The 14,154-nt window shown below is 40.5% G+C and overlaps 1 protein-coding gene across 1 annotated transcript; it reads right to left on the bottom strand.

Annotated features, from left to right (window-relative positions):
* Positions 1-8,011: 8,011 nt before the first annotated feature.
* On the bottom strand, positions 8,012-13,816 carry Zbed6 (zinc finger BED-type containing 6). The gene has a single exon (XM_005073364.4). It carries the CDS (start codon positions 12,182-12,184, stop codon positions 9,242-9,244), a length of 2,943 nt encoding a protein of 980 aa, XP_005073421.1. The 5' UTR covers positions 12,185-13,816; the 3' UTR covers positions 8,012-9,241.
* Positions 13,817-14,154: the final 338 nt, after the last annotated feature.

Below are 14,154 nucleotides of genomic sequence, written 5' to 3'. Positions count from 1 at the left end.
TAGCATTCTATCCGTCTATGCCATCCTCTGAACCCACACAAAATGTGCAAGAATGCTGCTACAAAAGCAAAACATGCTGTAAGACACATGAGAACGTGGAGCGGTCTCTACAGATTCTAGTAATGCCAGACAAACCCTGGCTTACCACTTCAATTCAATTAAGCCAAAGCCAATCTTAACTTCCATTAGTAAAGTAAAACCTGATCCAAGAATTGTCCATCAAGATGAAAGCTAGCCTTCAAGACAGCAATCTAAGCTAGGAGCAATCGTCTTCAACTAACCATGTAACAAATCTTTAAAATGTATATACCCACTCTACAGCTTACTCTAAGGTAAAAAGTCAATAAACACTCAAGTAACAGCACAACTTCTGCTCGGTGCTTAAAGCAACATACAGATGGGAAAGATACGTACAGAGAGGAACTACTAAATAAATTAGGAAACAGAGGTTTAAGATTTAGGAACATTCCAGTCTATCCATGTTGCAAAAAGAAAAAATCAGGAGAAAGGAAAAGAAAGAGGGTGTGCTCTGCACAGAGCAGGTGGGAAGCTAAGGCCAGCACAGTGGACATAGGGCCCACAAAGTAAGATACGGCCCCAAAACAAAACAAACACACACACAGAAAAGAAAAACAAAACCAAAAGAAATGCTGGTGAGGACATTCATTATGTTCAAAAGAACATAAACCAAAATGATGGCAGCCAGGATAGTAGTAGGATATTATTTCATTGTGTTAGTTTATTTTGGAAAAAAATTAAAACTTTTTTTTTTTTTTTTTTTTTTTTGGTTTTTCGAGAAAGGAATTCTCTGTGGCTTTGGAGGCTGTCCTGGAACTAGCTCTTGTAGACCAGGCTGGTCTTGAACTAGGATTAAAGGCGTGCGCCACCACACCCGGCTAAAAAAAACTCTTTTTAATTTTATGTGCACAGGGTGTTGTCTGCATGTATGCCTGTGCACCACTTGTGTGCCAATTGTCCATGGAGGCCAGAAAAGGGTATCACACCCCTTGGAACCAGAGATAAGGAGGCTGTGAGCTGCCATGTGGTTGCTGGGAATTGAACCTGACTCCTCTACAAGGGCAGCCAGGGCTCTTAAGATGAACAATTTTTCCAGTTCCTACTTATTTTACACTCAGAATAACATTAAGTTTTCTATCACAGTGAAATATAGACATAATACAGACTTAAGTTTACTTTATTTTTTTTCTTTTTTGGTTTTTTTTTTCGAGACAGGGTTTCTCTGTATTGTTTTGGAGGCTGTCCTGGAACTCACTCTGTAGACCAGGCTGGCCTCGAACTCACAGAGATCCGCCTGCCTCTGCCTCCCGAGTGCTGGGATTAAAGGCGTGCGCCACCAATGCCCAGCCCTTGAACTTCTTAAAGAAAACCTTTGTGTAGGTACACATATTCATGTATGTGAGTGCAGGTATATCCATGAGTTTGGACGTCAGGACAACTTTGGAGTTGGACTATTCCTTCCATCTTGTTTCAGACAGTCTCTTATTCATTGCTGTATAAGCCAGACTAGCTGGCCCAAGAGCTTCTGGGAATGCACATCTCCATCTCCCATCTTGCCAACAGAGAGGGGTTCTCTCTGATCTTAAACCCAAGAATGCATTCTATATTCAAAAAGGAACTTAAAGGTAGATAGAAGTAATTTAAGGAAGGGAATGGCTGAGATAGATACCTAGGCCTGGTGGTACACACTGGTAATCCCAGTGACTCAGGAGGCTGAGGCAGGAAGATGGTAAATTGAAAGCCAACCAGAGCTACAGCCAAAACAACTTAATGAAAGACTTGGTTCATCCTTGGGAATGTGTTACTAGGTTCAGAGAGATCTTCCACAGCTGACCAAACAGTAAAACACTTAAGAAAGCATGGATCACATTTTGGAGGGAGATTATTTGAAACCTACAGTGAAAACTCCCTCAAAGTTAGACAAAGTATAGGGAGATTAAACCTAACTTTAACAGAAAGGAACTTTTATGTATATGTGCAACATTGAGCTTCCTTAGCTTTTACTAGGGAGGCAGAGGCAGGCGGATCTCTGAGTTCGAGGCCACTTGGTCTACAGAGCGAGTTCCAGGACAGCCTCCAAACCAGAGAAACCCTGTCTCGGAAAAAAAACAAAAACAAACAAATACTCAATAATATTCAAGGCAATGGCAAAAAAATCTAGAAACAAAAAATGATAGTAATATAATCTTATACAAACACTCAAATCAAGTCATATTAATGATAAATTTCTTAAAGTTTCAAATGGAAGCAGCAAAAAATATCAGGTTGCAGCCGGCATCAGTGGTGCACACCTTTAATCCCAGCACTCGGGAGGCAGAGGCAGGAGAATCTCTGTGATTTCAATTTCGAGGCCAGCTTGGTCTACAGAGCGAGTTCCAGAACAGCCTCCAAAACAATACAGAGAAACCCTGTCTCGAAAACTCAAAAAAAAAAAAAAAAAAATCAGGTTGCTAAGAAAAAACAAGACTATTAAAAAAAAAAAAAAGCCTTTTCAAAGAGGACACAGATAAACTGGTCACCCTCAAACTACTCCACTTAATGTTGGAAAGGGAACATTTTCAAGAACAGAGCACTGATACAAACACACCACCAAGAAAAGATAGGGAAGAACTTCTCTAGCTTCTTCCCTCCAAAGCCATTTAACCCAAGATAGAACTAAACCCTTCCAGAGGACCTAGATTCAATTCCCAGCACCCTGTGGAAGCTCAGGACTGTCTTTAACTCTAAAGGATCTGATGCCCTCTTCCAGCCTCCACAGGTACCAGACATGTGGTACAGAGACATACACACAGGCAAGATAAATTAAAAGAAGTGTCAACATGAGACAAAAGGGTGTATTGCATGAAAATAATTTCAGGGAATTTAGTTCCAGACACTGGAACTCACAGAAGCAGGAGTGGGGCAGGCAGAGGTGGAGCACAGAATGAGCCTGGGCTGCCTGCCTTCCCAGATACTCGCTCAACTCAGTGGCAGACTTCTAGACAAAGACTAACAAAGTGAAGCTCAGACTTCTCAAATACAAGTCAAGATACTAGGCATCAGATCCGAAAGGAGACTATGACCATAGATTAAGCCTTATTTGCTTTATGAAAATCTTAAAACGTATACCATCAATGTGCTCAATGTATTCTTGAGGGAAAAAAATCAATATTTAAGCAAATTAGTGTAAGTAGAAAAAGAACAAAACCACATGTCACATACATGTTTCAAAAGTTTATGATGCTTTAAGTGGGGTTTCAATATAGTTTCCTAGGCTAACCAAAGCTGTTATCCTCCTGCCTCTGCTTCCCAACTGCTGGGATCACAAGATATATCCAGTTCGAAAATGTTAAGAAAAGTTATGATACTAATGAAAATATCCCAAGTAGAGCACTAAGTGACCTATCATATAGTAGAAAGAGTAACACTGCATGACCTGAAAGGTTTACTGCATAACTCAGAGTGGTTTAATGTTAGGAAACCCATTACACTAATGAAAACAGGCTTATGATGACATAAAAAAAAAAGTATAATGGCTAAATAACCAAGTCAAAATGCAACACTCATTTCTGACTGGGGGTGGGAAAAAGTTAGGAGACAGCTCAGTGGAGAAAGCCCTTGATCACACAAGCATAAGGATCTGAGTTCAGATTCCCAGAACCCAAGTAAAGCCAATCCCTCACACAGACCTGTAATACCAGGGCTCCTATTTAAGATGGGAGACAGAGACAAGAGAATTCCAAGGATCTCCTCACAGAGGTGAGCAAGACTACCTGAAACAAGGTGGAAGGCCAAGGCCAACATCCACAATTCTTTTCTGACCTCTGTACAGATCCGTGTGTGTACCCAGAAACATGATGTGCACACGCTCAAGCAAGCACACACTTAACACAAATAAACATTGGGGGGAGGGTCTGTAAAAAAGTCAAGTGTGGTGATACACAGGTCAGCCTCAGCTTCATACTGAGGTCAATAAAGACAAAATGAAACCACAAAGAACTCCAAACCAGGTAATAGTATTTATCCCTGGCATACAAATGGACTTTGGGTGCCCATCCAACAATGAGAGATTCACTCTCACCCTGGACTCTTGTGGGGGAGGGTCTAGGCCCTACCCTTGATGAAATGACAGACTATGGACACCCCCATGGAGGTTCTCATCCTCCCTGGGGAAGCAAGGGGATATTGGAGGGGGTGGTAGGAGGGCATGGAAGAAGGGGAGGGAAAGGGAGAGGGACCTGGAATTGACATGTGAAGCGACCTTGTTTCTAATTTAAATTTAAAAATAAAAATTAAAAAGAAAAAAAAAGAACTCCAAACCAAACCTTATCTACTAATAAATCACAAGGAACTACAACTACTGCCCCTTCCCCTACTTTTGGGACACGGGCTAAGGGTTCATTTATTTCAGGTTGATCAAGGATCACAGGTGTGCAACCCATGCTTGGTTTATGCTATTACTGCTAACAAACCACAACTTTACAGATATTATTAGGCAGGTATTGTCTAAGTAAGCCCCCCCCCACAGAGCACAGTAAAGCACTAATTTACTCAAGACAAAGTAATACCTACTCTTCTTATCACTCAACTCCATTCCAGCGTTCTAGTACATGTATGAGCCTGAGCACAAATAAATACTAGACAGGAGGGACTTAAAATATAATCCAGGGTATGGTAGGGCACGCCTTTAATTCCAGCACTCCTGAGGCAGAGGCATGCAGATCTGAGTTGAGGCCAGTCTAGTCTACAGAACAAGTTCCAGAACAGCCAGGGCTACACAGAGAAACCCTGGAGTGGGGGGGACAACACCACAATTCAATGTCCGAAAATTACAAGCTTACAAACTAGCAAATTGGCCAGGCATTGGTGGTGCACTCCTTTAATCCCAGCACTTGAGAGAGTCATATTAAATATAAAACCAAAAGCTAAGCAGTGACTAGGAATAGAAGACCTGGAAAATTCTCAAGTGGGACAATAGAGGATTAAGGAAATTACTTCAGCACCCAAATAATGAACACTCTGAATACAATTCAAAATGCCAAGGTGAATTTCTTCCTGTAATTTAAGACTGTAAAATCAATTACCTATAGCTGAGAAAAATAAAGGTCATTTAAAAGAAAATGGAAGAAGGTTGGAGAGATGGCTCAGTGTTTGCTGTTGTACAAGCATTAAGGCCAGGGTTTGGGATCTCCAGAACCCACATAAAATGGGCAAGGCAGTCTATCTAACAAGCCCATCCCTGGAAAGTGTTACAAGGAAGCCCCAGAACGAGCTAGCTGTTCAGGGTTTCTACAGACCAATTTATCAGTGAGATCTGGGTTTGACTAGAGACACAAGGAAGATAATCTTGGGGTCTCCACATGTACCCCCACACATATGCAAACATGCATACACACACATACTATACACATGAAAATGGAAAGAAAAAAAGGAATGGAAGAGTTTTGCTCTGATGCAGATGGTTTAAGTATAAAAATAGTTAAATGAAGAATATAAACAACTATACAAATCAGCAATGCAAAAAGGCAATAAATTTGGTTATAAAAAAGTTTGAAATTAACTACAAAGCCGGTCATTTGAGAAAAAGTATCTGTAAAGTCCCATAATAGGCCGGGCAAAGGTGGCATGTGCCTTTAATCCCAGCACTTAGGAGGCAGAAGCAGTAGATCTCTCTGAGTTCGAGACCAGCCTGGTCTACAAGAGCTAGTTCCAGGACAGCCTCCAAAGTCACAGAGAAATCCTGTCTCGAAAAACAAAACAAAACAACAACAAAAAGGTCCCATAATGACGGGACCTTAATTAGAGTTCTAGATTGAAAACCATTCAGAACTCATAAATGCACTCAGCAAAAAAGACAAGCCACATCTGACAATGTCTCCCCTACTTGCAGAGGGGCTATGTTATTTAATTGTAACCCTTAAACAGCATCTGAATATTAAGTATATATAACCAACAATGTATTGAGTAAAAACCATTCCTATAATACTAAAGTTAAAAACCATTAACAACAAAAGTAATAAAAAAGAGAAAACATTTATACAGCAATAATCAAACTATTAGCAAAATGGTCAAAGATTTGGTATCTTTACTAAAAGGGATACAATCAACATCTTCAGTAAATAAGGCAGACCTCAGGAGTTCAGTAAATTGTTAGTTCTTCAGAGAGTAATGTAACTACTCTATGAATGAACTGCTAAGTTTGCACAGATGTGTACACAAAACTGTTACTGGATGCAGGACTTTTGTTTATGATGGCAAAACCTTCAATATCACCCAGTGAGTTATACATTATTGCACACCCATACAGTGAAATATATATTACATAGCTACTAAAAAGACAAAATAGGGCCACTTGTATGGACAAGGAGCTATTCAGTAACAAATTAACAATGCTTTTTCTCCAAGGGAACAGAATTATAGTTTCACCTTGGCTCCAGGAAGAGAGAAGAAAGTTAGTTTCCATTCAAAATATTAAAAGCTTATAAAAAAAATCACGAGAAAAAAAAGTTAGTCAATGGCATTTGAATTTGTTATTAGTCCAGCATGACTTAAATGACAGCGTTTACTGCTTTCATGATAAAGACCCATCTCCACTTACATTAGCTGGTTGCTCTCAACAGGGACATCTGTGTCTTCACTGAGTTCCAAGCTATTACGCCTGTAGGTCGAACCAACACTCAATCCATGAATTAATAATAATGAGGTAGAAAGAATTTTCTTCCTCACATTGCCAAGGAAACCTCTCAGCCACAATTGAAACACAGGAAGTGTTTTTAAAACATCTTTAAAATATCTCCCAACTCCTGGAAGATTAAGTCCATTTGCATAACCTCTGTCAGATTGGAGACAGCATTAGTTATCTCCTCAAAAACAAACAAAAAAGTTCATTTAAAGATGAACTTGAGATTCAAAGAATAAAAAAAAAAAGAATCCATCTTCCATAGCTGAGCAATATAATTAAAAAATAAAAAGATGAAAAAAAATCGAAAAACGTAAAAACAAAAAGTAAAAACAAAAAACACCACCAAAATTCAATAAGATCCAAATTCTGGTCTTCAAGATTTCTTCACCTATTAAGAAAAAAAACAGAAACCTTCCCCCATCTTTATTATCTGTATAATAAAAGCATACTGTATGTAAAAATATAAAGTGTTTAATGTATATAATATGCATATACATATATACTAACAGGCTTATACACATACACAAATGTATAGAAATAAAACATTTGGGTAATTATCCTTTTAAAATATAATATAAAAGCCTTCAGATTTGGGTTCATTATAAAAATAGTGAACTTACTCTTATACCAAAGTACCATGAAGCTAACTTTACTGAATTTTACCCAGTGACAAAATCAAGATGAAAAGAAATTCATATATATGGATACACTGATATATATGTCAATGTTTATGGTCTGTATAACAATCATTATCAGGGAGTGTTTAACCAAAAAAGGTAGAAGCGTATAGTTACAGAGTAACTACAGAGTGGGGCAGCGAGCTGAAGAAGGCAGAGCAGCATGATAGCCATTCCAAACCAGCTTGGGCGAAACACAGAGACACTAAAGGAAGCTATTTTTCCTCCTTTATATCAACACAAGCATCATTGGCATGGCATTCAATGCTGGCCCTGCAAAGGCTTGTTGATACACTAGTTCCAAATTCTTTACTATTGATGGTTATAGCTAAAGACTTCCCTCCAGTTGATAAAGGGGTAAATTTGGGGGTAGATGAAATTTCACTTCACAACAAATGGTACATTTACCATTTAAGAATTTAAAAATTTTTTTAAAAGTTATTTTGATACACAGAAATGAGTTTCAAAACCAGCCCAGTAATAAAGTCATTTTGATTCTTATGTAATAAATACTACATACTTTCTAAGCTAAATCTTGCCAAACACTATCCAAGACAAAACTAAAATTAAGACTTTAAAAAAAAAGTGGACACCTTTTACTCACACTTAATACTAGTCAATTTTCCAGGAATATTTTGGGCAGGGAATATCCCCAAATCTAAAATGAAAAAAAGGAAAAATTGGGATCTTACATTAGTTATTCAGTCTGAAACGTCTAATAGACTTAATAAAAGTGATCATTTTCTGGCCTCTCACTCAAAGAAAGAGTATCAGAGTGGAAAGGACCCTGAAGGGCCATTGAGATCACTTCACTCATTTCAAACAACGATGCCTAATCCAGTAAAATGTAACTGCTTATTTCAGTTAATACAGTGGCCCAAACTCCAAAGTTAGGAATACCATGGACCATAAAGTACCCTTTTAAAGAAATGAGCAAACTATAGAAATATTCTCGGGGAGACTCATACTGGGTTTGCCATGTTCATGAGGTTTGCATTCTAATAGTTTTTGATTCTACATTTAATGTTTTTTACTAATAGGTCATACAAAGGCACCTATATAATCCTTATTTGTCTACTACATTATAAAAGACTAAAAGTCATTTTTTCTAATTGTTTTGTAATGTTCCCCTTTTATACAGGCCTAATCCTAAATTTTATATTTTATCATTCCCAGTAATTTGACATTATAAACAAACCAGTATGAGGTAATTATGATTTTCAAATATGAAACAATTTTTGGGTTTTCATTCTGTTAAGCCATGTCAGGGGTTTTAAAGAAATTAAAAAATAGGGAAGGGAAAGAAATGTTAGTGCAGTCACTAACACATTCTAAAGGCGTTTGTGCTCACAGAAATCCTGAATCACTGATTTCAGAATAATCAAACCTTCCATGATGGAAGATATTTTTACTCAAATCAATGACTAGTTCAATCTACCAACCAGAAATACCTAAGCCCTTCAAAGCTGCACTGTATTTTCTCATTAACACTCTTTTTCTCTCTCAATTGATACACATGACACTTAGAAGTTAGCTACACTGAGTTACAACTGTGAAATCTTCAAAGTTAACCTTCATTTTATCATCACCGTATTGCCTCTGCGGAGTTTTCAGTCTTTTTGTACTTTTGGATTTCCCCAGGTTTTGCATTTTTGTAAGACAGGATCTTAATATTGTTGCCCCGGCTGGTCTCAAACTCATGTGCTGAAGTTATATTATAATCCAGCCTCACCATCTCAAATAGCCAGGACTATAGGCACCTGTGACCACACCCAGCTATTTTTTTTTAAAGAATAAATAGTACGACTACATATAATAACAATAGCAATAAGATATAGTAATATAGCAAAAGCTGCCCATTTTAAGTAGAAAAAGGAAAAAGAAATTAAGGTAATATTTCTTTTTCATTGTTCTGAACAGCCTTATTTTCAGGGTCCCAGCTCAGAATCAATGTAGAATAGTCATAGTTCACATTCTCCAAGTTCATTTTCAGAAATATCAGCTGTTCTATATTATCAAAGTCCATGTTCATGATCTGCTTTGGATGAAAGCGGCTGTTTGTGGTAAACATGCACTCAGATTGCCAACTACACATGGGGCAACTTAGATACTGAATGGCAACTTGGGTCAAAGCTGGCCATATGCTCACCTTCCTCTGCCAATAAACCAAAGGGTCATCACCTCCTGAAAGCTCTGAATACTTCTCTTTGAAGTACTCATCTACTACTGCTACAGCAGAGGGAAACAGGAAGCTTTTGCTTCCAATAGCAACACTGTCTGCGGCTGAGCTATCCATAGAGCCTGAATTGGAGGTGCCTTCTTTTATAGAAGTAAATGAATCAGTTCCTAATCTAACTAAAGGACCAGGTGCTTCCGAGGTCGCAATTTGGCAGGCCCCCGGCGAAGATTCCATATAATTACAAACCTCTTCTGCAAGGATTTGTTTATAAGTTTCTAAATCAGCACCTTCAGGAAAAAAGTCTTCCAAACTGTTCTTAAAACAAGGATCTAACAAAGTAGCCAAGATACAATGCTTGGATTTGAGCATGGCACTTAGTAGGGCATCAGTTTCAAGTTTCAAAGATAAACTGTCCACCAGATTGAGGGCCTGAGTAATACCTCTGACTTGAAAATCGTCTCTGAGTCTCTGCAGGGAAAAGAGGAGATGATGGATTAGGGGTAGCACCTGATTCAATCCCGTGGTCTTTACACTCACTTTCTGGGTGGCCTCCTCAAATGGCTTAAGAATATCACAAACATAAGTCATTAGAGTCCATTGAAGGGAGGTAAGCACAACTCCACTGGCTCTTCCCAGACTATGGTGAACAGAGTAGCAATGCTCTAAAAGCCATCTTAACATATAAAAGGTAGAAATCCAGTGGCCAGTTTCATCCTGCTTCAGATCCTTCCACGGAAGCTGATGATCATTTTGGAACTCTTGTAGTATCTGGCGGGCTTTGACTGAATGGCTAAAATGATGACAGGTTTTTCTAGCAGCCACTAACATATTCTCAATACTTTTGTGCTCACAGAAGAAGTCCTGAATCACTATATTTAAGCAATGCAGGAAACATGGCACATGGGTAAAACCACCACCTTTGATTGCATGTACCACATTAGAGGAATTGTCAGATACAATAAAGCTAGGGATAAGGAAATTAGGAGAAAGCCACAGACCAATCTGGTCATTTAATTCTTGCAAAATGTTAGTTATCAAACAGTCTTTGGCTAAACCTGTAACACAAAGTACTGCCCACTTTCTAAAGTTGGGTGTCCCACCATTACTGGGGGAAGATGCAGTTTCCAAAGAGACCCAATGTACAGTCACAATGAAATAGTCAGTGGAAGGGTCATGGGTCCATATGTCAACAGTCAGGTGGATCTTTTGGCTTTGGACATTCTCTAAAGTTAAGAAAATTTTTTCTCTAACAGAATCATATAACTGAGGTACGGCTTTGGTGAAAAAGTAAGTCTCTGATGGCAATCTATAGTCAGGAGCAACAATCCGTAGAAACCTCTGAAAAGCTGGAGTTGAGAAATAGTTGTAAGGGTGCATATCTTCCACAATCATCTGAATAACTGCCTGGCTTATTTTACTTGAGGCTGCATCTTCACAATGTGGTGTTGCTTCTCTCTCTTGTGCATGCACTAGGTTATCTTGCTGTGGAACAGGAACAGGACTCTCAGATCTATTTTCAACCTCTAAAATAGGAGGTTCATCAGTATCAGAGTCACTAAGGTCCTCAGCTGTTAAGTCCTGGCTGCCTGACGACTTCTCTCCATGTAAAGTGTCAGTCAAGAGATCACTGCTCTCAGTCTCAGTCTCATCTAATCCATTTCCAATAGCACCATTGTCTTTGTTGGCAACAGCCCAATGGATGGGATGTGTGGCCTGAAGGTGTCGTTGAAGTGTTGATGTTCCTAAGTGGGAACCTGGCCTACCCCGGCTCACACTTCTTTTACAAATGTTACACACAGCTCTTGAGATGTGCTGAGGATCAGTATAAAAAAAATTCCAAACTGCAGATGTCTTGGCTCTAGTTCCAGGAATTAAGGCATGCTTGACAATGTTGCTTTTGATGAGAAATCTTCCCCTTTTTGCCCTCAGGGCATCGGATGCTGATTTATCACGTTTCTTACCCATTCTGTTTTCATCTAGTGAATCAGTAGGAATATACTCAAAGCTTCCATTGCTTCCAGGAGAAGAAGGAGATAAAGATAAATCCAAGGTAAAGTCCTCATCCCCATTAGTGACTCCAAACTTGTTGGCTCTGGTCCAGTGAGGAGAATGCCTTGCCTGCAGATGTCGTTGAAGAGTAGATGTACCAAGATGGCTGCCTGGCTTACCCCTGCTGACACTTTTTTCACACAGGTTACAAATAGCTCTCCAGGTATATTGCGGGTCAACATGAAAGAAGTGCCATACAATGGAGGTCTTGGCTCTGGTACTAGGTAGATAAATTTGCTTTTCTATATTGCTCTCAAAAAGACTTTCTTCATCTTGCTCAGGGGCGTTGGAAGCTAACAAGGCAGAGGCATCTGCAACAGGTCTTCCGGACCCCAAATCTTTACTAAATTTTTTGGCAAGAATCAATTTTTTTCGGCGCCTTTTCCCCTTAATCCGCAAACCCTTCTTTCTTTTCTTTTTAGTAGGCACTTTTGTCTCTTTATTCACTCCTTCTGCCACCATCTTTCCCTCTACCGCATCATCTTCTTCTGTATTTGAATTAATGGAAACACATTCCAGAATCCCAGCATCACTAAAAGTACTGCATCTTCTGCCAGGAGAAATCGAGGAAACTGGTACATTTAGAGTACATACACTCATTCTCTTTATGTCTCCAAAATCCGTACCAAAACCTTTTGGTGGGTTCCCTACTCCGGCAGAAACACAGCTGTCCCTCCTCACTTGTATTACCTTTCCTCCAGTTTCTATGGGGAGTCAAGTTCCCTTTCAACCAATGACTTCCAAGCCAGGTTATTTTTGGAGGAAAAATGACAGCAATGGAGAACATTCCAAAGGCTGTCCTACAGGGCTTTAGGAGTCCTTTTAACTTTATGAATTCAAATAGTCCAGAGTCCTCATGTTATAGAAAAAAGAATTGAGGTCCATTTTCCCACAGTCATGGAATCTGGAGCAGCTAAAGGTCAAGTCTTCCAACTGAAGGTTCATATTAATGCTGCTGTATCAAGAACGTCGTCGGCTAAAAACGCCTTCAGTTCTTAAAAAATACGTACTTTTAATGAATCCACGTGACAACAACATTGATTTTCCCTTAATTTTGGGATGATTTTCAGGAAATTTCACTTAAACACAGCGCATCATTCAACCGACATCTGATAGGACTGTGATTGGCCAATACAACCCAAAAAGTCAATTCTGGAAAGCTAAATCAAGATTCCACATACTGGTCATAAGCAGTAAACTAGTTGTGCCCTTCCTGTTCTGACATTTTGAAAAATGTAGGTGGCTGAAAAAAAAAATTATCTGGAAATAAAATTTTAAAACAAGGTAACAAGCTCTATTTTTCATTTACGGTTTCTATCAAGAGTTCATATTTTCAGGCTGAAGCAAAACGTTCCAGCCTGTTAATAACTCACAAGTTGACATTCTAAGAGCAACAAAACTGAAATGAGCTTTAAACCACTTCCATTCCTTTTCCGTGGATTCCCTCCCCTTCCCCCAATACCAACACGTTTACCCTACGAGAGCATGGCTATCACTAGCTCCACAGCTGCCTTCTCAGGGTTCAGAACCAAAGCCTGGTAGATGTCAACAAAAGGAGCCTTCCCCATAGGGATCCGCACCGATTAGGGGCGTCTAAGGGGTGTTCGTCATTCCGGTCTCACCAATCCTACAAGAACCAATCCTACAGGAAGCTCTTGGCTTCGATGACGAGGATTGGGGTGGGAGAGCAATCAGGGTGGGGACTGGGTATTGGACACCACAACTCCACTATGTATGCGGAATATGAGAAAAATCTCCAAAGTAGTAGGACGCTAGAGGAACGAGAGTCCAGGTACTCCTTCTGGTTTAGGGAGGGAGGGTCGGCTAACTAAAGAGACCGATTCTGAGGGGAAAAAAAGCAACCTGGTGTCGGTTCCTCCTCCGGGGGTCCGAAACAGTCGCTCTTCGGGGGCTACCCCGGAATCCCGGTTCGGGAACACCGGATGTGGGGGGAAGGGAAGAGGTTGGTAAGGGAGCAAGCGCTGTGGGGGTGGGGCAGAGCGGGTGGGGGCTGGGAGGGAGGGAAAGTGAGCTGCAGTCTGGCTAGGAGCTCGGCAGACCAGGACCGTGGGCGGGAGTCCCGGTAGCTGCCGCGCTGAAGGGCCCGGCTCGGACTTCCCGGGCTAGGCCGAAACTCGGGCGAGGGGAGGCCGCTGCCACTCCCCTCGCCCTCTCCCTCCCTCCAGGCCCCAAGTCACCCGGGAATCAAAAAACGGGTCTAGTTACCAGAGAACAGAAACTTTACCGAACCGATGACACAGTCTCCGACTCCCGCGTGCTGCCACGTCTTTCTCTTTCCTTAGCCGCGGTCGCCCGCCGTCCTCACAGCAGCAGAACAAGCAGAAATCCAAGCCTGCCAGCGTCAAAGATGGCGCCCGGCTACAGACTGGGCTCTAAGGCTGGGCCAGTAAAAGTGCCAGCACGACGCAAAGCGCAGGCATTCTGGGAGTTGTAGTTTCCTCTATGAGGCGAGCCTTAAGATGGCTTCTTGAGTCATACGGTCACGTGCTACGGAGGCGCGGGGACGTGACTTTCTTTCTTTGAACCTGGGAGCCTCTCGGAAAATTGCT

This window comes from Mesocricetus auratus, unplaced genomic scaffold (genome assembly GCF_017639785.1).
Source record: "Mesocricetus auratus isolate SY011 unplaced genomic scaffold, BCM_Maur_2.0 Super-Scaffold_100676, whole genome shotgun sequence".
Lineage (NCBI taxonomy): Eukaryota > Metazoa > Chordata > Mammalia > Rodentia > Cricetidae > Mesocricetus > Mesocricetus auratus.
This window is presented reverse-complemented; position numbering and strand designations above follow the sequence as displayed.

What these genes read in the sequence shown, in the direction of transcription:
- Zbed6 (XM_005073364.4), bottom strand. Translation starts at nt 12,184, where the DNA reads ATGAGTGTATGTACTCTAAATGTACCAGTTTCCTCGATTTCTCCTGGC.